This window comes from Macaca mulatta, chromosome 6 (genome assembly GCF_049350105.2).
Source record: "Macaca mulatta isolate MMU2019108-1 chromosome 6, T2T-MMU8v2.0, whole genome shotgun sequence".
NCBI classification, from domain to species: domain Eukaryota; kingdom Metazoa; phylum Chordata; class Mammalia; order Primates; family Cercopithecidae; genus Macaca; species Macaca mulatta.
The window spans coordinates 17,875,627-17,902,609 of NC_133411.1; the positions used below are offsets into that span (position 1 = coordinate 17,875,627).

General features: G+C 41.8%; 1 protein-coding gene across 1 annotated transcript; it reads right to left on the bottom strand.

Annotated features, from left to right (window-relative positions):
- Nucleotides 1–12,031: 12,031 nt before the first annotated feature.
- Nucleotides 12,032–26,416, bottom strand: ZNF622 (zinc finger protein 622). Its single transcript, NM_001260691.1, has 6 exons — nt 25,688–26,416; nt 23,527–23,787; nt 23,157–23,319; nt 18,604–18,716; nt 13,499–13,642; nt 12,032–12,268 (listed from the first exon to the last, which is right to left on the bottom strand). Exons 1-6 carry the CDS (start codon nt 26,310–26,312, stop codon nt 12,141–12,143), a joined length of 1,434 nt encoding a protein of 477 aa, NP_001247620.1. The 5' UTR covers nt 26,313–26,416; the 3' UTR covers nt 12,032–12,140.
- Nucleotides 26,417–26,983: the final 567 nt, after the last annotated feature.

Below are 26,983 nucleotides of genomic sequence, written 5' to 3' on the forward strand. Positions count from 1 at the left end.
CATCACACTACTCAGAACAATGTGCAATTTAAATCTTATGAATTGTTTCTTTCTGGAATCTTCTATTTAATATTTTCAGCCCACAGTTGACTGTGGGTAAACAAACTGTGGAAAGCAAAACCATGGATAGGGAGAACCAGTGTACAGCTGTCCCTCAGCATCCATATAGGATTGGTTCCAGAACCTCCCTTGGATACCAAAATCTGTAGATACTCAAGTCTGTGATATAAAATAGCCTAGGATTTGCATATAACCTACACACACCCTCCCCTACACTTTAAATCACCTCTAGATTACTTATAATACCTAATACCATGTGAATGCTATGTAAATAGTCACTATACTGTACTGACTACGGAATCACAACAAGGAGAAAAAAGATGTATGTACGTGTTCAGTATGGGATGCCACTTTTTTCCCAAAAACTGAATATTTTCAGTCCGAGGTTGGTTGAACTCACAGATACAGAGAGCTGACTGTATATCCACCATAGCATTCCTGCTTCTCTGAGCCTTTTGATCTCTTTCTTCATCATCTGCTAAGGCATTTCTCACATATCTCCTCCATATAGTTGATCACTGCATTTCTAAGAAAGAAAAGAGTCAACAAAGAGACCCCAAGAGTCAACCAAGCAGAGTGCTAAATTCTCTATCTCAGGGGAGTGCTCCCATGTTGATAAAGTTTCCAGTATCCAACTATATATTGCATCCTTCTTAACCGAGGCCCTTCAGGATTCATCCCATATATATTCTTCCACTCCTGCTAGTACTTGCTGACTCAGTGTTGCATCTTCTTTGGTGTCTATTTTTTCCTTCCTTATCACAATCAGCACTTCTCCTGTCAAGTTTCATTGTACTTGACTCTAGTTCAGGGGTCAGCAAACTTTACCTGTAAAGAACCCGATCATAAACATTTTAGGTTTTGTGGGCCATATGGACTTTGTCATGACTACTCAATTCTCCCATTGTAGCAGGAAGGCAGCCATAGGCAATGTGTCATTGAATGGATATGGTTGTATTCCACCAAAACTTTATTTACCAAAATAGACTGCAGGCTGGATTTGGCCAGGAGAATGCAGTTGCTGATCCCCATTCTGTTTACTGGCCTAGTGTCCAGGAATGGAGTTAGGATCAACCCTGAGTTAAGAACATGCTGCAAGAAATGTTTCTTGCATCTTGCAAGAAAAACCTCCTGCACTGTCTTCAAGCAACGGTAGCACTAGCTTTTAATAGGGAGCAGTGAGCCCAGAGGGTTCAGGGGAATCTGAGGATTCGAGATTTTTGGTGCAGAAACACATATATCCTTATTCCAAGTCTTGGCATCTCACTCCTTCCCAGTCAGGGTCCTGACCTTGATATAGCACACTTGCTGGGGGTGAAAAATTTAACCTTCTCTGGAGCCCTCCTGGCCTTATAATTAAGTTATAGGCTTGATCCTGGCTTTTTTCTACTTCTGGCTGCCCGAGATGAGAATCTCTTTATAAACTGCCATAGGCCCTCCGGCTTTCACACTTAGACTTAAATTGGTGATTAATCATTGTATCCTTTCATCCCCTTTCTCTAATTCATTTTATAGCACTCAGAAACAGCCATCCAATTCTATTGTACTTATAATCACCACTTCCCCTGAACCCCTAGACACCTCAGATACTAGACCTACCAATGTATTGCCTTCCAGCAGGTACACCACAGTGAAGGTTGCAGCAATTGCAAAGTTACAGCCTGCCAGGGGCTGTAGGTAATCCACCCACCCACCCCTAGTGAGGGTGTCCTCCCTGGTGGCCAGTCAGCTGGTGACCCAGCTCCACATTCCATTTTAGAGTCTCCTTCCTCGGACCATTCCTAGCACCAGTGGTTTTAAGTATGCTTACCTGAGAAACAGGGTCTGAGGTGGAGATTTACATGCAGGACTTTTACTGGGGCGTGCTTTTAGGATCAATACCTATAAGGAAGTAAGAGAAAAAGGATTCCATAGAGGGAGAAATTGAATTATGACTCGGTTGCAATAAAGGCCTTCAGCAATTCCCATGGATTGCTGTCAGAGTCGTCTAGACAAGGCAAGGGGCCAGCCAGCCACAGGATGCATGCTGCCCCCCAAAACCCCAACGGCAGAAGGGGTAGGGCCTTGGGCAGGGCAGCTCTCTTCTGCTAAGGGAGGGATTCCCAAAGACAGACTCATCTGGGAGAAAACAAAAGCCAGCACTCCTGGCAGCTGGGCAAATGAGTGCCTGAGTCCTGGAGGGGAGGTGGGGGCTGCACACCACCACATCCACTACCAGCACGTGCAGTGAGTTCATGTCCACAGTAAGCGCGTCAGATAGGCGTCCATGAGCCCAGCTTTACTGTCACACCCTAGTTTCCAGGAATCCTGGGAAAAGCCCTGGGTTCAACTAATTGTTGCAATTGTAATTGCGGTTCCTGAAGGAATTCTAGATGACAAAGGCAATAAAGTAGCAGTGATTTATTGTATATAGAAACTTTAAAACCCACTTTTGGAGGGTAAAATAACAAGAAAGAGGAAGGAAAGAATAAAGGAAGGAAGGAAGAAGGAAAAGAAGGAAGGAAGAAGGGAAGGGGAGAGGAGGGGAGGGGAAAGGAGAAAAATCAAGTCGTCTCAACTCACTAGAGCAGCCATATCTACTTAACTGGATACAGGTATTATAAAAAGTTATTTTTCTACTTCCCTGCCTTTTAACAAACATCATTTTCTGCTTTTTGGCTGGGAAGAGGACATTTGAAGTACCATGAAGCCAAGTTTGTGACAGTGACAAACTTAAAGAGGTTACAATTTTGAAATATGTAAGTATTTAAGTTGAAATCCACAAAATACCTATTAATGTGTGTGACATGTATAGATGTCCAAATAAATGTAATTTATTTCCTATAAAGTCAGAATAATTGTGTAAGTAGATTTAGAAAACATCATTTTAAATTATTTTGTCATTGAAGCTGCAAATTATTATAAAATCCCACAGAAATTGATAGTTAAAATGATTTTGAAATTCTCAAGTATTCTCGTAATACTTGCATAATTCGAAATTCTGATGAGTTCCTCAGAAGTTTGTTTCCAAGTACCTGTAATCTTTTCATGTTGTTCAACATTAATTCATAGCCAGGACTTATCTTCAGGCAACTTTAGGGCTTGTTTCTCTGTGATTATAAACATGAAAACAATCAGTTGGGGCTTTTTTAGGCAGATTTTGAAATGTTTTCATTTGTTCAATTTCTATTATTGGTATCCAAAATATATCATCTCACCTTACATTTATTCTTCAGGAAATTAGGTTCATGACTAGGTGGATTTTCAACAAGTTTAATATAAACTTTCTGTACCCTCATTCAGATATTTGTTGATGCTATTGGGTTCATCTTGAAACACACACACACACACACACAGTCCACATGTCTAACTCCTCCTCCATCCCTCTTCAAACAAAATGAACACTAGGACTTTAAATTGCAGGCAACAGCCATAATCAGAAAGCCAGAGGCCACTGCTCCAACCCTGGGGTCCTCTAAAGTTGATTGCAAGGCAAACACTTGTGGCAAAGATCTCTCCAGATCCTTAGATGTCTGCTTCTTGCTCATGGAGTTGAAAGGATGAAAGGAAAGGGCGTGGGCACAATCCCTAGCTTGGTGCTGGCACAGAAGCTCAATAAGGTCCACAATCCCTCATCTACAGTCCCAAATCCCAGAGTTCTGAACACTGAAATATTTTTTGTAAATCTTTTGGCATCAAAATCTGGCCAGACAGAAGGCTATTTCTAGGCCTTGGTATGAGTGAAATATATCCCTCTCTAGAAGTATAAATGTGTTTGATTATCAGATGGTCCTCCAAGTCTTAAGGAGGTCTGACATTATCTACAGTATATGCACCCCAATAAATTCCTAACAGTCCAAACATCTGAGTCTCTAAACACCTGGCTTGAAAGGCTTCCAGCTGAGAGTTTGTGGATCCGTCCTTGGTAGCTCTTTTCTCCTTCCGTTTTTGCTGGTCGTGGTCCCTCTCCTTCCTCCCTGGCCGTCGTTAGTCTATCTGAAATAAAAGCTACACTTGGTCAGACATCCTCTTGTGTCAGCACCTGTTAGGCACCTTATCACATAATTTTTGGAAAGCCTGTGATGACCCTGGAAGGGATTGGTAATGAGCCTCATTTTAAAGATAAGGAACCTGAGATGGAGAGAACTTAGTGAAGGTCAAGAGCTCCCACGCACGGAACTAGGGTTGCACCCCTGTCTCTGGCTACTCAGCCTCTGCTCCTTCTACCACAGCAGGCTGGAATTTACTCGAAGAAACACTGTTTCTTAAGGAACACTTAAAATTCAACCAAGACATTCTCCCTGTGTACTCAGAGGCAGTAAAGTATAGTGCCATCGTTCTCATAGTATGATCCCAGGATGCCTGCATGTCCCTAAGACCCTTTCAGGGGCTTCGCAAAGCCGAAGCAATTTTTATACTAATAATTATATGTTATTTGCCCGTTTCGCCTTTGTTCTCCTATCAGAGGACAGTGAAGTTTCCAGGGTTGGCATGACATGTATTATACAACAAATTGAATGCAGAAGCAGATATGAAAATCCGGTTGTTTTCTGTTAAGCTGGATATTAAAGAAATTTGCAAAAATGTTTAAAAAAACAAAAACCCACTCATCTCACTATAGTTTTTTTTAAGGAAATATCGTTTTTTATACAAATATATTAAGGTTAACATGCAATGGTTTTACTACTTTTAAATGAGTTAAACCTTTTCTAATTTTCTCTATCTTAATTTCTAATACCATATCAATAAATGCAACCAACAAAAACGAAGCTCATCACAGTCCTCAGTATTTTAAAGAGTGTGAAAGGGATCTGAGACCCAAAAATGTAAGAACTGCTAGTGCAGTGTTGAGTGCAGACCTAGAATCCTAACTACCTGGATTCATACCCCAATTTTGCTACTTAGTAACTATGGAAGTTTCTTTATGCCTTAGTTTCCCCACTTACAAAATGGGGATAATATATTATTTACCTCCTAGAAGTTGTGGTGAGGACTTAATGAGTTTGCATGTGTAAATCACATACAATATCCATCACTTAATAAGTTCTTTGTTTTAGATTTTATGTTACTGAATTGTTACATACTCTATATATTTGTGTTTATTTCTAGGGAAAATCCCCCCAACATTCAAGATGAATAAAAAGAATAAATTACTGAATTATCCAAATAGGTTTCATTTACTTGTATTAGAAAAAGAAAAAAAAAGTCTTGAAACTGGAGTCACGTTTCAAGCATAAATGTTAAAATAGTTTCCATTTACTCTATTTACTGTCAATTTAATATTCTCATTCTCTGGCACTAAGCGTTACAAAAATCTTTTTAGAAAAGCTAAAATCTCTCACCTTTATAAGTAGTCTCATTTTCCACATTGGCAGATGCTGTTTAGAAAATGAGTAAACTAGGGTAGGGCAACATGTCTGAGACACGTTACCCCAAGTGAGAATGGTATATGAGATTGGAATACCAAATGTGGTGATTAATAATAAAGCAGAATGCTTTCAATTCACAACTTAGAAGTCCTATTCAACGAAATTTAAAATGTAGGGTTTTTTTTAAGAAGCACAGATTCTTAAATAAATGTATTATTGAATATAGTTTTAATGCTTTTAATATAGGTTTAGGTATATGCTAAATATAGATTCATTCTTTTCCTCTAAAGAAATGCATCATGCTTACTCAGTAAATAACAGTTTATACCAAAGAATTTTTTAAGGAGTTGAAAACGGTTTGACGTTGCAGAGTAGCACAGTGGCTAGCACACACACTTAGAGAAATATGTTTCTACCTTACTCTGTCAATTACTAATGCATACCATGGCTGAGTTTCTTTATGCCCAGATTCTGCTGTGTAACCACGATAGGAGGGAAATGACCGAGGTCAGTTCAAATATGTCATGAAAGTCTAAAATTCTGACTCCTGAAGCCTCTCATGTTCCAGCACTGACAATAGAAAGCACAGTAATTAAGAGCAGTGTGACCTTGGGCTGTTATGCCCAGTATTCCTGAGCTGTAAAGCGGAAATAATAATTGTATCTACTTCTTAGGTGGGCTGTGATGATTAAATAAGGTATGATAATGTATGTAAAGTCCTTGCCCTTAAAACAACATTGACAGGAAAGCTCCACCACAAGGTGTTTAAGTGGAATCCAAGATTCAACCGTGTAACGTACGTGATGGTGTAACAGTGAGGTGTTCCAGGTGCTATTGCTGCGCAAACTTAGTGTTGTAAAACTATTTCATTATGCTAATGGACTCCATGGGTCAAGAATTTTGGAAGGCCTCATCTAGATAGTTCTTGCTCGGGTCTGTTCCAGGATTGCTGTGAGATGTTGGTAGGGGCAGCAGTCATCTGAAGGCTCAACTGGGCTGGACATGCAAGATGGTGCACTCAGATGCTGGCAATTGGTGCTAGATGTTGACTGAGACTTTAGCTGGGACATCAAACAGACAGCCTACATGTGATTTCTCCATGTGGCCTGGGATCCCACATAGCATGACTCCCTGGCGTCATCAGATTTCTTACACTGGCCGAGAGTCCAAGGAAGCCAACTGGGAGCTGAACTGTATTTCTGCTGCATTTAATTGGATATGAACAAGTAATAAAGACCAGCCCAATATCAAGGCGAGACAGACTCCACTTCTCCAGGGAAGAAATGTCAAAGAATTAGCTGGCATGTTGTGAAGTTGCCATATGAGGTGAAGGAAAAATATTATTTTTCTGTCTGTATAGTCTCCAAAAGAAATTAATAAAAGGGACAATATTGAAAATATTGACCTGAGAAAGTCCTGAATGATCATGAAGGAAGCACTTCCTAACTGTCCCCAAACCCAACCCTGTATAAGAATTTGGCTCACTTCTATCCAAGCATGGTGGCTCATGCCTGTAATCCCAGCACTCTGAAGCAGAATCACCTGAGATCAGGAGTTCGAGACCAGCCTGGCCAACATGGTGAAACCCTGTCTCCACTAAAAATACAAAAATTAGCTGGGCATGGTGGTGTGCGCCTGCAATCCCAGCTACTTGGGAGGCTGAGGCAGGATAATCACTTCAACCCAGGAGGCAGAGGTTGCAATGAGCCAAGATTGTGTCACTGTACTCCAGCCTAGGCAACAGAGTGAGACTCCATCTAAAACAAAACATAACAAAACAAAAAATTTAGCCCACTTCAGATTGAGAACAGGGGCAAAGGGAAGATAAGAGACAGCAATTGCCAATTCCAGCTAAATTTGAATTATGCCAGATCATATTAGCATTATCATGAATTTTTACTCTTTATCAGATTATAAGCTAGGTTACTGTAACTAAAACATCACAACACAATGGCTTCAATTTACTTCACTAACAGTCCAGCCAGTTCCAGTTGGCAGAGCACCTCTGCTCCCTAATGTCCTTCCATACTATTGCTCTGCCATTTTCCCTGAGGTATAGTCCTTATCTGCATGGGTAATGCTGGTGCACCTCACTTCCAGCTCGGGAGAGGAAAAACAGGCAGCAAGTAGAAAAGCCGCTTATCTCAGAGTTGTGAGGATCTGTAGTCAAGTTCCACCCATTGCCTCTGTGCACAACCACTGGTCCAAACTTAGTCACATGACCACGCCTTGCTAGAGGTGGGGCTGGGAAACATAGTTGCTGCCTGATAAGCCACATGCATGAGGAGAGAACAGATTAGGAGAACAAGTGTGCCTCACAAACAATAAATAAATAAGTATTCTAAAATTTTAACTGTTTGCAGCATTAACAAGCTAATCAAATCTTAATCTCCATCAATTTCAGTGTCATAAATAACTAATATGCCAATTGCAAAAGAATCTGAATTAAATGACATGTATTCTTCAACGCTCTTACAAATTTCTCTAGGACTGCCAGCAATTCTCTTGCAAAAATGACTGCACATTGAAAGTTGGTAACACAGCTCTTACCTGTACTCCCACATATGAATTATTGTGAATTCCAAATTAATAACGTTCAATGAGATCTTAACAGAGTTTGGAAATGATAATCAAGGTGAAGGAAAACAGCTTAACAATGAAGACTCCACAAATAACCAAAATTGGGGCAAAATTTGATCACCTTCTAGGGAAGAAAAGGTGATATTTTCTTTCATGTATTAATGTAAATGTAAGATTGTATGTATTTTTGGATTTAAAATGAGATTTTTGCACAGCTGCTGTAAATCTAATGGACTTGAGTACATTTTTATAGCCCCACCTTCTCCCCAAGTGTACTCCTTAGGCTGGGAGGACGCTGAGGACACTGCATAGGTATGCTGCAATATTAAGAATGCAGGACACTTTGGGAGGCTGAGGTGGGCAGATCACTTGAGGTCAGGAATTTAAGACCAGCCTAGCCAACACGGCAAAACCCTGTCTCTACTAAAAACACAAAAATTAGCCGGGCGTGGTGGCATGTGCCTGTAGTCCCAGCTAATCAGGAGGCTGGGGCAGGAGAATCGCTTGAACCCAGAAGGTGGAGGTTGCAGTGAGCCGAGATTGTGCCACTGCACTCCAGCCTGGGTGACAGAGCGAGACTCTGTCTCAAAAAAAAAAAAAAAAAAAAAAAATGCAGAACAAGAAATCGTCATCTCTGGCTTCCTTTTTTGTCTCCTTAAAAAAGTTACTGAACTACTCTGGGTCTATTTCCTCATCTGTAAAATAGGAATACCATCTATACCCCACAGTAGAGAATCATAAAGTGGCACTTTATACTCAGTAAAACACAAATGCCTACTACACAAAGCAGAAAGATTAAATCGACACTGTCCAGTCTGTAGACGGGCAGCAAAGCAGTTAGGGGTTTCTGTAACACGCGTGGAAAGGGACACGATTATGTTCTCTCACTTTACGTGCTCTCACTTTTGATCCCAGTCTTGATGTCTCAAGCTAAAGACTGACAAACACTCGCCAGCACCATCAGGTCCTGCGATGCCTCCCAGGAGGAAAGGCTCCACACAAGTTGCTGGTAGCCAGCTGCAGCAGCCAGCGCTGGCTTGGCACTCACGAAGAACCTTTTTTGTTTTTGTTTTTGAGACGGAGTCTCGCTCTGTCACCCAGGCTGGAGTGCAGTGGCACGATCTCAGCTCACTGCAAGCTCCGCCTCCCGGGTTCCCGCCATTCTCCTGCCTCGGCCTCCCGAGTAGCTGGGACTACAGGCGCCCGCCGCCACGCCCGGCTACTTTTCTGTATTTTTAGTGGAGACGGGGTTTTACCGTGTTAGCCAGGATGGTCTCGATCTCCTGACCTCGTGATCCGCCCGCCTCGGCCTCCCAAAGTGCTGGGATTACAGGCGTGAGACACCGTGCCGGCGGAAGAACATTTAACATGACGACTCTGGCACCCATTGTAAGTTTAGATAACTGTTTCAAGGACAATAGGTGCTGTGGCAGGACGCCCGGTGTATGTCAATACAGATTCGATTCTTTTCATCAAAAGGAAATGTGGAGAATAAAAATTTGAAGAAATAATGATGTCACGCCTGTATCAAAACATCTCAAGTGTCCCATAAATATACACCTCCTGTGCACCCACGAAGATTTTTTAAAAATTGGAGGAACAAAAGCACTATGTCAATACCACAGTGAGGGGAGAGAAATGTAAGAACAGAAGCATTCCCTAGGCTTTACGCTTGGATCTTTGTTTGGCAGGTTCTGCCCACACGCATGTGTTCATTTCTCCAATGTGATAGGCATAAGATACCAGAAAAGGGACATGTAGCTGTGAAAACACCGAAACAGGGAGAACTGATAGTAAATAACTATGTGTGAATGGACCAGCAAACCCAAAAAATCCCAATACAGAAAACCGAGTGGGGAACAGGGTGCACCTAGAGAAAGAAAGATAAACACACCCCAAAGGGATGACAAGCAAATAAAATATCAAAGACATCACACTTTCTTGTACCACCAAGAGGCTCCCCTAAAATAACAAGTCCATTTGTCCATGTTTCTTGTCTCGTTCACTTAACTATCAGGAGATAAGGTTTAAATCTCTTTTTGTTTGCTGTGCCCCCCTCCATCCTCCATCCCGCAAATAGAACTCTACTGCAGGAAAGCAAATTAATTGAATTTTACAAAATTACAGTGTGGACAGAAGTGAGATAATGGATTGTTCCACAAACCCAAAATCAGAACTAAGGTGTCTTCTGAAGCCTGGAAGAAGTAGCTAATTAAATAAATGAAGAGGCCGGGTGGTTCACACCTATAATCCCAGCACTTTGGGAGGCTGAGGCATGACAATTGCTTTAGTCCAGGAGTTCAAGACCAGCCTGGGCAACATAGTGAGACTCTCTACCTGAAGAAAAAAAAAAAAATTAGCCAGGCATGGTGGCATAGACCTGTAGTCCTAGCTACTGGGGAGGCTGAGGCGGGAAGATCACTTTAGCCTGTGGGGTCGAGGCTGCAGTAAGCAGTGATCGTTCCACTGCATCCAGCCTGGGCAACAGAGCAAGACCTTGTCTCAAAAATGAAATATTTATTTAAATAGAGATAGTATTAGTATTTTACAAGTCAGTAAACATGCTGTTCTCTTTGCCTCCCATGCCCCCACCAGGTAAAGGAGATGACAAATTAAAAGGTGACATAAATGTATACATTTATATACATTCATATATATACGTGAGGTATGCATTAACAGTGCTGGCTGGTATGATGATATGGAGTTGGAGGCAATCAAGGTGCCAGCTCTAGAGAAAGTGGTAAGGACAGTGTGGTAGACACACACTATAGAATACAAGGCAGCAGTCAGAAGCAATGAACTAGATGTTGCTAGATGTGGAGTAAAAAAATGTTGAATGAAAAATGAAACTGAGAAGAACTATAGCACAATATCATGTACATTCAGTTAAGCATAAATTAAAAACATACCACATGCAAAGCACTACACCATTTTCTCAGGCTATAGATTTAAAGATGTGTCAAACACAACAGATTGGGTCCTTGCGTGGGGAGAATGGTAGAAAACAGGATGAAGGAGCAAAATTAATACCAAGGAGCCCTCATTGTTGGATAATAGGGAACCTGGACACTAATGGGATATAATTAATTCAACTCTGCATCCAAAGTTTAAAGAAAAAGACCTATGTCTAGCAAATGAGGTCTGGTTAATACACCGTGAGGGCAACCACATTCTCCTGGCATGCTCGAACCCACTACTCAGAATACTGCACTGACTAAATCTCACCATGCCTTACTCAGTGTGGCGGGTTTGCTCTGTAAAAGAGAACTTTAAATACTAACTCTGTGCCAGGGACTCAATGACTGTCTGGTCCTTTAGCAGATTTCTTTAACCCCAACAACCTGTGAGATAATAAAACCTCCATTTTACAGATTTAAAAAGCCAAGTCACTTTTCCAAGGTCACAAAGATAACTCAAATGGATTTGAACTTCATGTTTAGCTTCGTTTTCAATATATTAGTGCCTTCCTCTAAGCCACCTAAACTGAGAATTTCTCCCAAGATTTGACCCTGAGGTAGCCTTTCTAAAATGATACCTAAGCATTTTACCTTTACTTTCGTCCTAGAGTAACTGCACCACTGGAAACGGCATCAGAGTACATAGCAGTCACTCTGTGCATTCCCATTTAGAAATAGAAAACCTTTACGGCAAGCTATGGATGTGCTTTTTAACTTAGCCTGGATTTAATGCAAGTGCCCAGAGATATTCACTACCTCCTGTGCCACGATACATTCCATAAGCGACATTCAACTTTGCCCCTACATAAGGCTTCAAGCCCCCTTACATAGGTCCCAGTGCCATGACATGGTGAGTTCCTTGGAAAGTTAGTAAGTTTGGGGCACACAAGTCATTCCTGATTCCTCACAGTACTCTGACAACCATAAATCATTTAAAGTTGAGGCGATGAAGCAACTGTCAGGCAGCAGTGCAAGTCCCAGGGTCCAGTAGACACAGGACTTACCTTGTGAAAACATAACCTTTCAACACTATTCAAAAATGACATCTGAAAACTCATATGATTCTAACTTTTATTATTAGGTCAGAACCAATGAAGTAGCAGCAAAAGGGTCTCTCCTATGATCTGGCTTTCACTGGTCCTCAGGGCAAGGAGGAAACTTGGGCAGGAGATGATCGCTCAATCCCAGCAGACTCTCAGAACCTCACTTGGACCCGAAAGTGCATCTGCTTGGTGGCATTGTTCTTCATTCCTGTCTTCAGCATCCATTTTGATTTCATCCTTTGGACATATTGCATGTCTCGCTCTCGCATAAGAGCCGCTCCTATGATTGGAAGGCGGTTAAGAAATTAGGCAAAGGTCTGTTATTTGTGATCAGAGAAAAATCCAACCTTGGCAGAGAATTCAAAAGGTTAGTTTGGGGTAACTGGGTTCTTGTATTTAAAACAGAGTTGCTAACTTGGGGTCTCTAAACCATGGGCCTCAAGGGTCTCTGTGGACCCCAGAATTGCATACCAGAACTTTTGTATATATACATTTCTCTGGGATTAGCATCTTTAGTTTTCATTATCTGGAAGCATCTATAAGCCCAAAAGGTGAAGCCCCATTAATCAGAAAGGCAGAAGCTATTAATCGAGTCAGACAATACTTCCTGATAAGAGTAAGATGAAGTCAAGTCTCTGCCAGATTCAAGCGGCCACACAGCTCACAAGTAGCCACAATGAAGGAAACTACATATAAACACAGTGGCATTTCAAATGGATTTTAGTTGCCTAGAGCTTCCCAGGCCATCAGAAAGCAGCCCTCCTCTTATCTTCTCCACAGTCCTCTAGTTGGATAGATGCTTTCCCTGAAGATCTAAGGATATAACCAGCTTCATCCAGCAGACACATCAGAATAGATGTAAAGAGTATCATATTGATGAGGTTTCAAAGCTCAACAATTGCAGTGGCATGCTTTACTCTTCTAACTTTTGCTAAATATTCTACGGGAAAAATACAAAAAAGGGGACTGACGGCTAACCTTGACGATGGGCATGCACTATATCACACATGCATGACATTCAACCCACTCAACTCTAAGAAGTAGGTCTTATTACTATCATCTCTGTTTTATAAATGAGGAAACAGAAGCTTATATTAATTAAACTACTCATGCTTATCATATAAGAACCTCTAAGTACATCACATAAGTCACGTTTGACTCCACAGCTCAAGCTATTAACCACTAGGATACTGTCTGATTCCTCTGCGTAACCTCCAGGATAATTTCAACCTTTGGTGATTACTAAATAATTCTTTTTGTAACTATTATCTTCTGAAAAAGTTAATGGTATATAAAATTGCTGTGCCAGGAATATGAAATTTCTAAGTCATAGCACTTTGGGCTTATTGCCTTAAACATATCAAGTGGTAATGGAAATCCCTGGAGCCAAGAGGTTAAGTTACCCCCAGAGAGGATCCACAAGGACAACATAAATGGGAACAACTTTCCTCAGACCCCTGCTAGAAATATAAGTTCTTAGACTGGTCTGCAGTTGTAAAGATCAATGTACCTGTGCTGCCAGTCCATCCCAGGGCTCTGTACTGCTGAAGTACTCGGCCCACGGCCTTCCGATTTTTGGCAACTGCCACAGCTCTGGACAAGCCAAATCGCTGTTTGTAGTATCTCATCAAGGAGCGATGACCCACTCTGGCACCTGTTTTTCAAAAGAGCAATACTGAAACAATGAGTTGGATAGTTTTTTCAAGGCAGAGCTATAAAGCAAGGGCTTTCCAAATCAGATCTTTTAGTATATCTAGATGGAAAATCGATGTACCAGAAGAAACAGTTGTTCTACCTACTAAAGAAAGATGAAGCAGCATGTAAAATAAAAATGAAAAAGTGAAAGAAAGAAAGTATGCAAAAAAAAAGAAAACCAAACAATAGATATTTTAAAAAGAGAATGGCAAGTCACCGTTAAGTGAAAAACTTAGCATTGTGTACTTACTTGCATACAATCCCCAAAAATACACATAGAAACCCCTACTAATACAGATAATAGGGCCCTAGGAGATAAGAGATTTTTAGCATTTTATATATATAAATAAATAAAAATTATACATATATATGGGAAGAAGATTAAGCACAGAGAGCAGTTCTGATGTTTGGGTCTACAAGCCACAGTCAGGATCTAAAATAGAAATCAATCCACCTTTCCTTTGCTTAAATTCTCTATTGCAGTGATTCTCCAATGGGGATTTTACCCAGCAAGGGACATTTGGCACTGATTAAAGACATTTTTGGTTGTTACAGCTAGAGGTTACTACTGGCACCTAGAGGGTAGAGGCCAGAGATGCTATTAAACATCTTTAAATGCACAGGACAGCCCCCATAACAAAAAATTATCTAGTCCAAAATGTCAATGGTGCCAAGGCTGAGTAACCCTGACCTATTGCTTCCTAAATGATGGAAATCACCTGGTCAATTTGAATTTTAAAAGATGATTAAGCTGAATGCTGTCTATAGCTTTTGCTTATTTAGTAGGATCTGGTAAAACTATGTGAGTCAATCATGCTTTCAGAAATGAATTTCTAAATTTAATTTTCAAAGTATGCTCATGTCATTACAACATATGATTGTATATCTCATTATCTCATAGGCCCACTAACTTGTAACAGAGTGAGAAAAAAGAAAACAGACTCTGCATATTTCAAATAAAAAAACTATGGGACAAAGGTATTGGCCACTAGTTGGAAATTCTGTAGCTGGAATAATCTACTGGAAGAACAATTCAAGGTTCCTATTTAAGGGTGAGGCACATCTGATATATTAGTCTAGGGGTGGCAAACTACAGCCAGAGAACCCAATCTTGCCAATCACCTGTTTTAGTTTGTTCTACTGCCACACAGCCATGCTCAACTGTGTAGGTATCGTCTCTCGCTGCTTTGGTGCTTGCTACAACAGCAGAGGTGGGAAGCTGCTGCAGAGACAGAATGGTACACAAGGCCTTAACGATCACCTCTGGCCCTTTTCAGGGAAAATGTCCCAACCCCTGTGTCATAAGTTCAGGGGAGATGACCTGAAGGGGGCTGGGTTTAGAGATGACTAATTCCAGGCTCCCTTATAACAGTGCCTCTCCAAAGGTGGTCCCTAGGCCAGTGTCATCAGCATTACCTAAAAGCTTACTAAATACACGCTATCCTTTCACAAGAATATTAATTAGGACAAAAGCAATCAAATATCTTCCCAGACAGACATAACCATGCAGATATTTAACAACAGCATATACATAAGGCATGATAAAAGCCATTTCCACTGAAAATGAATAAAGGATATTTGGCTAGGTAGAACCCTGTGTACAGTTTCCAGGAAAGGTTTATATTTACTTATGTAAAGCCATTGCTTTCAGAATCTTTTGTGTAAAACGACCATGAACCAGATACTATAAATATTGTGGAAGTCTGTATTTGCTTTTAGGATCCAGACTTTTAATTTGCATAAGAAAATTATTTTGGTTGTTTTAAGTCCCTATACCTGCCAAAACAACTGGAAAATAATTTGTTTGCTATACAGATATGCAAAAGTAGTTACTTTCAGTTGCTTGTTTTGTTATCATACTCAAGAGATGACAAAAAGAACCTTTTGATTCAAAGACATGGTCTTTGGATACCAGTGTGGATAAAAACATTTTCCCTAAACCTGAATGTTTTGACAGCGTAACAGTTAACAAAGCTCTTAGACCACAAGAAATCAGTGAGATGTAGTTGACAGATAAAACCGCAAGCTTAAATGGAGGGTCTACAGGAAATTCCAGCATTGTTTGCTGTGATGTTCTATTTATAATGTTAGGTCTGGACACTCCAGGTTTGCAAGGTGATAATGTTGGTCATTAATACATAAGAATTTAATATATTTATATTCTTAAGCAACATGTGGAAATACATCCTACAGAAGGTTGGCCTTTTAAAGCGTCCTTGAAATGGCTTCATTACTCAATGCCAAGGTTTCCAACAGTTGGTAAGAAGGAACTGAAAACAGCATTCAGAGCTACCCCTGCCCTATGCCAATGACAGTAACCACCTGATATTAGCACCAAGTATGATGAGCTAAGGACAGCTACACTTGAAGGCCCTCATCAAGGAAAAATATTTTCCAGAACACAGTGTGACTGCCCAATAAATAAGGGATTGGTTATGTCTAAGTCATGGTGAAGCACGCAACCTGTCCATCTAGCTTTTGACACAGCAGTAACCACTTACGGACTGTCCACTCCTTTTTTTCTTTTTTTGTTTTTTGGAGACAGGGTATTGTTCTATCACCCAGGCTGGAGTGCAGTAGCATGATCATGACTCACTGCAGCCTTGACTCTTGACTTCCTGGGCTCAAGTGATCCTCCTGCCTTAGCTGAGACTATAGGCACACACCATCACACCAGGCTAATGTTCACTCCTTCTTAACAAACAGCCTTACAATTTCTGCCATCCAATTGAATGGGCCTTTCGTACCAACTTACTCCATAAGAGCTGAAGAGCAACGAAGGAAATCCAAAAAACACCTTCAAGACCACAATCTTCAAAATAAATGCTCACAGTGCCCTCTAGTGGCTACTTTTTGTCATTGGCTTTGAGATAGCCTGCTTGATTTTATTGAAGTCCAATCTGAGCAACTAGATTTAGTGTCCCAGCAGCAGGGGAGAGACTCTTGTTACCCAGTAAATGGACAGGAGATGAGTTCAGGAAGCCTTCCCAGACGGTTGAATCTAAATAAGTTGAATCTTACAAGAAAAGTAGGAATAACAGAGGTTCCACACATGCAAATGCCCAGAGGAAGAAAACTCTATGTGGGTGGATAGAGGAATAGCACTACACACCTGAGGGACCAGTAGAGAGAAACTCAAAGTTACCCTAAAGGCAATGGCTCCCAGGGGAGGAACTACAGAGGGTAAAGAAAATCTACTGGTGTTTCAGAAAGAATGTTTTGGTGGTCATGTGGAAACCAGATAAGAGATGACCAGACAGGAGGAATGGTGACACAGACAAATGAATACAAAAAAATACTGAAAAGACATTTAGGAGTTACTAAGCCATCTGGATATGGGAGAGGAAGACCTCTCCAATATCTTTCTAAGGCTAGCCAAAGCCAAAAATGGGCTTGGCTTTGGCAGTCAAAATGAGTATCTTTTTAGATACCTTAAAAAACTCAATCACCCAGGACAAAGCTGAGGATTCTTTATTTTTTATAAGTTTCAAAAATTTAAAGTCTAGATGAAAACTTCTCTGAAACATCCTAGATTTCTTAAATAGATATGCTCATGTTATGCTAAGTTTTGTAATATATTGTGCTAAAGTAGATGCTAAATAAAGCAAACACTATGGTGATCCTACTACATGGTAGACACTATTGTACTAGGATTGTCTTATTCAATTTATTTAAGGTCTATGGTTATCTGATTCTCCCGTTTAAGAAGCAGAAGCTAAGGAGACAACAAGGTAAACATATAGTTCTGGAAAATAAATTATTAAACATATTTCTGATGTTCTCTATGGGTACTGTCACCAGAGAAAGACTAGAAAAAGTTCTCTGGGATTTACATTTTACCATTGTGTATTAGATAGGCCATGATAATATATTGCATTATAACCTGCTTATCACGGTAGAAAGAACTGTCATCTTCAAAATAGGTTCTGCCTGACCTTTCCTCCTATTGCCACACTCTAAAGCAGCTCTTGGCCTTACAAGGTTATCATTCTGAGCTAAAGATAGCCATCTGTACCTAAGCAGTGACATTCTGTGTGGAAAGGCGTAAGACAAGGCTGCTTCATTGCAGACCTCTCCACCAGCAGGGTATGTTGTTCCTGCCTGCACCATTACTGCAAATCTCCCGAAGTAGTATATGGATATTGGAAAAAGGCTTTACTGATTAGGTATGTGATCCTGGTAAGTTACTCAGCCTCTCTAAGCTTCATATGCAAAATGAAGATGCTGGAATCTAACTCCATGTTGGCCTATAAAGACAAATACATCTGCCTGAATGTGCTAACTGCTCAGTAAATATCAGATATTAAGATCTTATTATCATCTCTACCTTTCCATCCCCTTTCATTTCTGAAACATGTCTTCTGTAGCTTCTCCTATTATTATCAGTTAATCACGATTCTTTCTTCCTACACAATAAACAACCATGTATGCTTCTCACATTCATGGTTATTCTTCTTCTTTTCACACCTCATGGTGGATAAATTTCCACCGTGAGTCAGATACACCCACACCAAACTACCATTTGGAAGTCTGAGCAACAAAAGGAAACAGGAATCAGTTCAAAGAATAACAGTAAGGTTACAATTAACAAGAGAAACCTAGACAGGACCAAAAAAAATAGATAAAGACAGAATAGGAAAAGTCTACATCTAAAAAAAAAAAAAAGAAAGAAAAGAAATGCCTGATCAAACATTCTGAGTCATAACCCAGAAATGAACAAAAACACTGATCAAATTTAAACACAACAGCCAACTTAGAGCTGAGCAGCAACCTTCAGGGTTTACACTGTACGTGAAAACCCAAACATATACCTTAAGCTTTATGGTCTATTTCCCTCAGTATGGCAGGTAATTGATGGAGATATGCTTCTCCCTCAGTCCCACTGGCATTAAGCTGTTTATTTTTGACAAATGCACTTACCAGAAGGCAGAATCAATTCCATGGTTTCATCATCATATTCCAAGTTCTTTTCTGAGGGCAACTCTTCAGCCTCACTGGGGTCCTTCCCTTCCTTGTGATCTGGGTAGCTACTCCTGTAACAAAGAAGTTGCACTAATAAATAGACTGATACCTCAAATGGAACTAAAAGACATAAACTTTATTTGCAAATGTGGCAAACTTCCTAAGCTACCTAAAAGGGAGAGGGCAGGAAGCAGCTGTAGGAACTACCAGCTAAAAGGTTTTGGGAGAAAACAACTCATTAGCATTTTGTCTGTAGTAGAAGTGAGCAAATGACCTATAACAGAATTCTATTTGTTTTTCCCTAGAAAGGCTGCCTAACAGAGAAGAAAAGAAGGAGAACGTACAGCTGGACATGCAGCTATACTCAATTTAACCATTATAAAAACAAGTTATAGCACAGTGCTGTCCAACCGCACTCTGTGATGACGGAAAACGTTCTATCAATATGTCTTGGTGTCTGATACAGTAACTGCAGTCACATGAGCTTTTCGGCACTGAACTTTGAAATGCAGGTAGTCTGACTGAAGAACTGAATGTTTAAATTTTTAATTAAACTTTCCATTTATTTAAATAGCTATATGGGTATACCTAGTAATTACTATATTGGACAGTGCAGGTCCAGAAGAATCTCCATATTCCTAAAAATGTTGACAAATGCTATTCATAGATACACATGAAAAATAATAGGAAGAGTGTACATTAAATTATTAACAGTAAACCACACAACCTAATAAGAAAATAGACAAATACTTGATCAGATACCTCACAAAAAGATATCCAAATGGCCAATGAATACATAAAAAGGCTCTTGATTGCACTAATCATCATCAGGGAGATGCAAATTAAAGCGACTACACACCCACCAAAGTTGCTAAAATGAAAAACTCTCCCTCACTACAAGTGGAAGTATAGAAAACCACTTTGGAAAACAATTTGACAGTATTTTCTAAAATTGAACATATGTATATCCTCTGGCCCAACTCCTACATATACAAACAAAAGATAACCTATAAACATTTGCCAAAGACACACTAGAATGATGTGGCAGCGTTGCTTGTAATAGCCCCAAACTAGAAACCACTCAGATGTGTATTAGCCTTAGACTAGATGTTGTGGAGCACTGAACAGAACACTCTGTAACAATAAGAACTCTCTCCAACTATATAAAATAGTATGGATGGGTCTCCCAAACAGAAAGTTGAGCAAAAGAAGTCAGACCCAAGAGTACATTCTTTGTGATTCCATTTACATATAAAGTACAAAAACAGGCAAAATCAATCTATGCAGCTATAAGTCAGAATAGTAGTTACCCCTGGAGAAAGGAGGGGTAGTTTCTGGAAGGACACACAAGGGAAATGTCAGGGGATTATTAACATGCTGTTTGTTGATCTAGGTACTAGTTATATTTAAAATTTCACTAAACTGAGTTGTGATATCACAAGTACGGTCATCCCTTGGTATCCATGGGGGATTGGTTCCAGGACCTCCCTAGGATACTAAAATTTGCAGATGTTCGAGTCGCTGATATAAAATGGTATAACATTTGCATATAACCTAAATCATTGCATGCTTTAAATCATCTCTATATTACTTATAATACCTAAAACATAGTAAATGCTATGTAAATAGTTGTTACACAGTACTGTTTAGGGAATAATAACAAGAAAAATAAGTCTGTGGATGTTAGTATGGACAAAATTTTTTTTGAACACTATAGTTTGGATGCACAGATGGAGAACCTATGACTACAGAGGGCCAGTTGTATACATATATGTACTTTTCTGTAAGTTTATTATTCAATAAAAAGTTTCAGGTCCAAAATAAGTAAACAAGTTACCTTGTGAAGGGGAGTAAAATTATAGGTAATTTGTCATTTTTTAGCTGAGTGAATCCACATAAAATGCTTATTAGAACAGTGTCTGGCAGGTAAGCACTCCATGAACACCAGCTTTGTATGTAAAAGCTTTCTATTTTCCAAGTTTTCTTTACTAAGCATTATCACCTTTTTTTTCTCCCCCCAGAGACAGGGTCTCACTATGTCACCGAGGCTGGCCTGAAACTCCTGGCTTCTGGTGATCCTCTTACCTCAGCCTCCTGAGCAGCTGGGACTACAGGCTCATGCCACCACACTTGGCTAACTTTTATTTTCTTAAGGAAAACAAATCATTTAATATTCATTTTTAGGAAGAAAGGCTCACATAATTTCTCATTTCTAGGCACCAACAGAATAAAACTGTAAATGGAATGAAAAATACATCATTTGGACTAAGGGAGAACCAGTTCCATCAGTTACATACTTTAATTCAAACTAATGGTTAAGCAACACCCAGTAAAGAACAACAGTAACAACAACAAAAGGCTAGGGCTTGAAGCTTAGAGTCTAGAAGGAGGAGACAATAAACAAATAATATACAATACACACAATGGTAGTAGGGAATATAAGGAAAAATAAAACAGGATCAAAAGGATTGGATAGGTGTTATTTTACGGAAGGTGGTCAAAAAAGGCCACATTGAGAAGGTGAAATTTATGTCAATGCCTGCAAGAAGTGAGGGACAAGTCAAGTGAATATCTGAGCAAATACTATAAACAAATATAGCAGCAAATGCAAAGGTCCCGAGAAACACACTTGATGCATTAGAGAAAGAGTTAGGAATCCAGAGAGCAACTAATACAACACAACAGACCCACAGAGGCTCCAGATCATGTGCAGGGCCTTGCAGGACATTATACTTTGGCTTTTACTTTGAGTAAGATAGGTAGTCTTTGAAAGAATCTGAGCAGAGTTTGACCTCACCTAGTGTTTTAAAAGGATCCCCCTAGTTACAGTTTTGAGAATAGAACATGGCGGGTAGTAAGAATGTAAGCAGGAGGCTACTGTAGGAAGTCAGGCAAAAGAGGATGGTGCCCTGGACCTGGGTAGGAGCAGTAGAAGTAGTGAGAAGCAGTCAGCCTCTGAAGATAGATAGTGCAAAAGTAGTTAAAGCAGGATTTGGTGATAGATTCTAAAGTAAACATGAAAGAAAACAGAAGAATAAAGGAAGACTACCTGGCATTTGGCTTAAGTAACTAGAAGGACAGAGATGCCATTTACTTACAGGCAGCAGATTAGGATGCATAGCAGGAGTTGATTTTGGACAGGTTAACGATCCCTTTTAGACACAAGTAGAAATATCAAGGAGGTAGCTGGATATCTTCAGTCTATAGCTACAGGGAAGGCTATACTAGAGACATAAATGTGGGGGTCATGGGCCTGCAGAAGATACTGAAATCTGTGAGACTGGGTAGGATCCTGAATATAACCACAGGATGACAGACTGAGTGCTGGGCATTCCAAGCCTACTGCTGATGGCAGCTGCTTGACTCTATCCATGGTATTTGCTTTGATCACTCTGATGACAACATCAGTCAAAAGGTTATAAACATTGGTGTCTAAAAGGAAACTTGAGAGGGATAAATACTGAAAGAGGATGCTTCCCACCACCAGCAGAATTCATTGTCTTCTCTACTGCCATAGCCTCTAATCCTCCCCTCTACCTCCTCCCAGTCATGTCCACCAACTGCAAGTCTCCAGCTGCAAAATGGGAAATCAGGAAGAAAATGCAAAAGCAAGACTTAAAAGACTGAGACTTTTCTGAACATTGTATCACTTGGACTATGCACGCCTGGCATGGTAATTATACACATCTGCTTATCTCCTGTGCTAGCTCACAGGAATTTTGACAACTAGTTGTTCACAAGTACTTAACATACATTTGCTAAATGACATACAAATTATTCAAGATTCTAGTTAGGGCCAGGCATGGTTATCTCACACGTGTAATCCCAGGCTAAGGCAGGTAGATCACTTGGGCCCAGGAGTTCAAGACCAGCCTGGGTAACACGGCGAAACCCCATCTCTACAAAAAAATACAAAAATTAGCAGGGCATAGTGGTGCACACTAGCTGCTGGGGAGGCTGTGGTGGGAGGATCACCTGAGCCCAGGGCAGCTGAGGCTGCAGGAGACCGTGATCGTGCCACTGTCCTGCAGCCTGGGTGACAGCAAAAATCTTTCTCAGAAAAAAAAAAAAAAACAGATTCTAGTTAGGGGTGAACCACCAATGGGATAATCTCACCATCAGATGCCTGGTTTGGGACTGGTTTAGCAACTGTCTCAACTCCTTCAGGGGACAGCTGGTGATCAAGGACTCTCCAGGAACCCAATATGTGAAACCTAATTTCTGTACCTCTGTTCAAGGGGCAAAACTGAACTCTTGATGATTTAACCAGAACAAAAAGAAAAACAAGTCAAACTTCAGTTTGGGTCTAAGGTCTTCTCTTTACTAGATGTGTTAAACTCTGTGAAACTGAGTTTCTCAACTAAAAGAAAGAACTGCCTAATACAGAGGTGTTATAAGTGTTATTAAGGATACGTTGCACAGTGCCAAACACATATCCAGCACTGGCACACATAATATTAATGCAAAGCAAATATGACTTCACTTCACTTCATGTTACAAATTATGCTTACCTAAAATCATAGAAGTCTGCAAATTCCAAAGCAGCATCGCCATCTGTGAAGAGCTTACAGTGGCTTTTGTCATTCATATGCGCCTGTACAGCTTCTGTGGAGTAGAAGGACTTCCCTTTCTCATTGCACCACAAGCAAATCTTTCCAACACCAACTTTCTCTCCTAGAAAAATAATTTAAGGAAAAAATATGAAAAAAGCTTTTTGCAACCAATTAAATCTCACTATTTGTCACAACTCAAAAATCACTCACAAAATAAGTAAGCAATTATATCAAAGATTGATGAAAAACGCAAAACTAATGTTCCCTTGAGACCAGTCCCCCAATAATGTGATTATTTCCTCATTAAAAGAAAAACTATTATACTTACCCAAGTATTTAATCAGTCCCTTAATGTCTGAAAGATATTCTATATCAGGAATAAAGAAACTGTGGACTTTGGTCATATGAGCCACATTCTTCATGAGCGAGCTGGAATGATGGGAACAAAATAAGCAGTCCCTAATAGGGATGGCACCAAGGGGTGGGCCTTCCTCAGCCTCTTCCTCCTCTGCATCCTGCTCCACCCCATCCTCCATTGCTTCAGTATCCTCACATTCCAGTTCTTCGTCAGAATCAATATCTTCCCAATCTGCAAGCCAGAATTTTGAAATAGTAAGTTTAAGAAAAGTAATAGCAAGCAAAGATATCACATGCGGTGATACAGTCCTATATTTGGAGAAACAGCCGTACCCCCAACTCCCAAGGACAACTCCTCTTTCAAGATCTCAATTTTAGCTATTTGTTTACCAGACTCATCTGAATGCCTGTGAAATTCTTTAGTCTTTCTTTTCCAGGAAATAGGAGTCTTTTGTTTGTTTCTTTCCTATGCCTTACAGCACCTAGCCCAGTGCTGAACATAGTTAGGGAGTCTCCTATCTGGGTGAATATATATATATACATTTGTGTGTGCGTGTGTGTGTGTGTGTGAGACGGAGTCTCGCTCTGTCACCCAGGCTGGAGTGCAGTGGCGCCATCTCGGCTCACTGCAAGCTCCGCCTCCCGGGTTCACGCCATTCTCCTGCCTCAGCCTCCGGGAGTAGCTGGCACTACAGGCGCCCGCCACCGCGCCCGGCTAATTTTTTGTATTTTTAGTAGACATGAGGTTTCACCATAGCTTGATCTCCTGACCTCGTGATCCGTCTGCCTCGGCCTCCCAAAATGCTGGGATTACAGGCGTGAGCTCTGGCTGCATATTTTTATAAACTGCTAAAACAATGCCTCTATCTACTATTTCACAAGAGTACTGTGGGGTGTGTGTATGTGCTGGTGGGGTGCTCTATGAACGGCCATGGTTTGAATGCATGTTTCCCTCCCAAAATTCAAATGTTGAAACTTAATCATCAATGAAACGGCATTAAGAGGTGGGGCCTTTAGGAGGTGATTAAGTGAGGCGAGCACTAATCCCGAATGAATGGATTAGTGCCAAGGAACTAGCCCGTCTTTGCCTTCTGCTTCCTCCACATGATAACATGAGAAAACTTCATCGATAGAACAGGCCCTCACCAGACACTGACTCTGCCAGCACCTTGATTTTGGACTTCCCAATTTGCAGAACTACGGGAAAATACATTTATGTTATTCATAAATTACCCAGTCTCTGGTACTTCGTTATAGCAGAGCGAACAGACAAAGACATGAACACCTACACCAGCACTGTTAATAGGATGTGGGATGAGGGAAAGAAGGAATAAATAACTCATAAAGTCAAAGAGGTGAGGCTGCTGGCTCCAGCTCCACATTTCTGGCTGAGTTGATTTTGATCCCCTCATTCTGTTTTACTCAACTAAAGTAAGTGCAAAACCATCATAACTGGAAACCCACTAGAATAGCAAATAACACGGCGGCTGGTATGACGATGTCCTCCTGTGCGTATGTTAAAAGTCTCCTCATCCAGGCCGGGCGCGGTGGCTCAAGCCTGTAATCCCAGCACTTTGGGAGGCCGATACGGGTGGATCACGAGGTCAGGAGATCGAGACCATCCTGGCTAACACGGTGAAACTCCGTCTCTACTAAAAAATACACAAAAACTAGCCGGGCGAGGTGGCGGGCGCCTGTAGTCCCAGCTACTCGGGAGGCTGAGGCAGGAGAATGATGTAAACCCGGGAGGCGGAGCTTGCGGTGAGCCGAGATCCGGCCACTGCACTCCAGCCTGGGCGACAGAGCGAGACTCCGTTTAAAAAAAAAAAAGGAAAAAAAAGTTTCCTCATCCAAAACAGAGAAGGCATCAATTCATTCTCCAAATATGCATTAGGCACTTCTTCTTTTTCCAGACAAGGTTTTAGGCCTTGGAGAATGAACTGAGTGAACTAAACAGCCGAACCTGCTGGCCAGATAAGGCACTTCAGAAAGCATCTAAACCACCTTCCCTCATCATTTTTACTTAAAAGCTCTCAAACACACAAACACACACACCCATCTCGAGTATAAATCTGAAAACTAAAGGGGGGCCAAGTTCCTCTTTACCCTCCCCGCCCAGACAGGGCCATCACCGTCTCCATCCAGGTCCTCTTCCTCCTCCTCACTGCCCTCCTCCTGCTGCTTTGCCAACTTCTTCGCCTGCTGTTCAAACCACTGGAGCCGGGGTGGTTTCTCGCTCGGGTCTCGGTCGTGGGTCCCACGGCCACCAGTCCCCACGGCTACGGCACTCCTGGCCTCCTCTGCAGGCGCTGGGGGCGCCTTCTTGGGAGACATGGACGGCTGGGCCTTGATGGCCTGCTGGATGGCGGCGTTCATGGCATCCTTGTCCACACTGTCCAAGCCCAGTCCTTTCTCCAAGTTCTTTTCATTCATCATCTCCACTTTCCGATTCACTGCCTGCACGGCCTTCTTCTCCAGCTCAACGTGCCGCCGAGACTTGAGGTGGTTCTCGTAGGCGTTGAAAGATGCAAACTTCTTACTGCAAACAGTACAGTAGGTGGCCGAGCCCTTGCTCTCCTCCTCCGCTACGGCCCGCTGCGCCCGCACTCGCTCCTGGAAGCCCTCGGCGGTCACTGGGGCCATGCTGGCCACCTTACGCCGCAGGTTGTAGCGGTGCCAGTCCGTCTTATAGTGGGCCCGCTGCATGTCCGCGTCGCGGAACGCCACCCGGCAAGTTATGCAGGTGTACGTCGCCATTGCCAGGTGAGAAATAAGAGCCGACCACGCCAAACACCTGGTGACCAGCGCCCTGGCTCCACACGACCCTCAGACCTTAACCCGCCTCAGCGGCCTGGACGAGCCTCTCGACACGCCGACTTCCTGATTGTCACCGAAGAAACTTCCGGCACACGTCGGAAGTTATTTACGACTGGACAGGAAACCCGCCTCTCAGGCTGTGGCCACGCCCCCGCCGCTGTGAGACCCGGGAAGCCTAGGGAACGCTGTGACTGAACCGGACCTGGGTCCCCTCAGTCAGCCCGAGGTGGGTGTTGCTTGAAGGAGGTCGCGCCCTCCCAGTTACCTTCTCTGGTGGTTGCGCCGCTCAGTGTGACGCGGTCAAAGAGACGGCTACGCGAGAATGGGGGAGTGGGGCGCCCGAGGCTGCTCCCGGGCCCTCGGAAGCCCCCGATTAATGAATGGTCGGGTCAGCGACGCCAGGGTCGGGGTTTCTCTGAGGACCGCGCGCTGCACCCGCGGAGCCGGGTGAATGGATGTCGCGAGGGCCAGGGCTGACCCTTAACCCTCGGGGCCAACCTCGGAGCCCTCGCCGGGGGCTGGACCGCTTCCCCGGGAAACCGGGGCGGTTTCTGAGGCGGCCCTTCGGGCGGAGGACACCGGCGAAACTTGAGTGTACAGAGTGCCGGAGA

What these genes read in the sequence shown, in the direction of transcription:
- ZNF622 (NM_001260691.1), bottom strand. Translation starts at nt 26,312, where the DNA reads ATGGCGACGTACACCTGCATAACTTGCCGGGTGGCGTTCCGCGACGCG. An exon ending in GCAGACTTCTATGATTTTAG is followed by an intron (nt 18,717 to 23,156) that starts GTAAGCATAATT and finishes TCTTTGTTACAG; the next exon opens with GAGTAGCTACCCAGATCACA. An exon ending in GGGATGGACTGGCAGCACAG is followed by an intron (nt 12,269 to 13,498) that starts GTACATTGATCT and finishes TTCCAATCATAG; the next exon opens with GAGCGGCTCTTATGCGAGAG.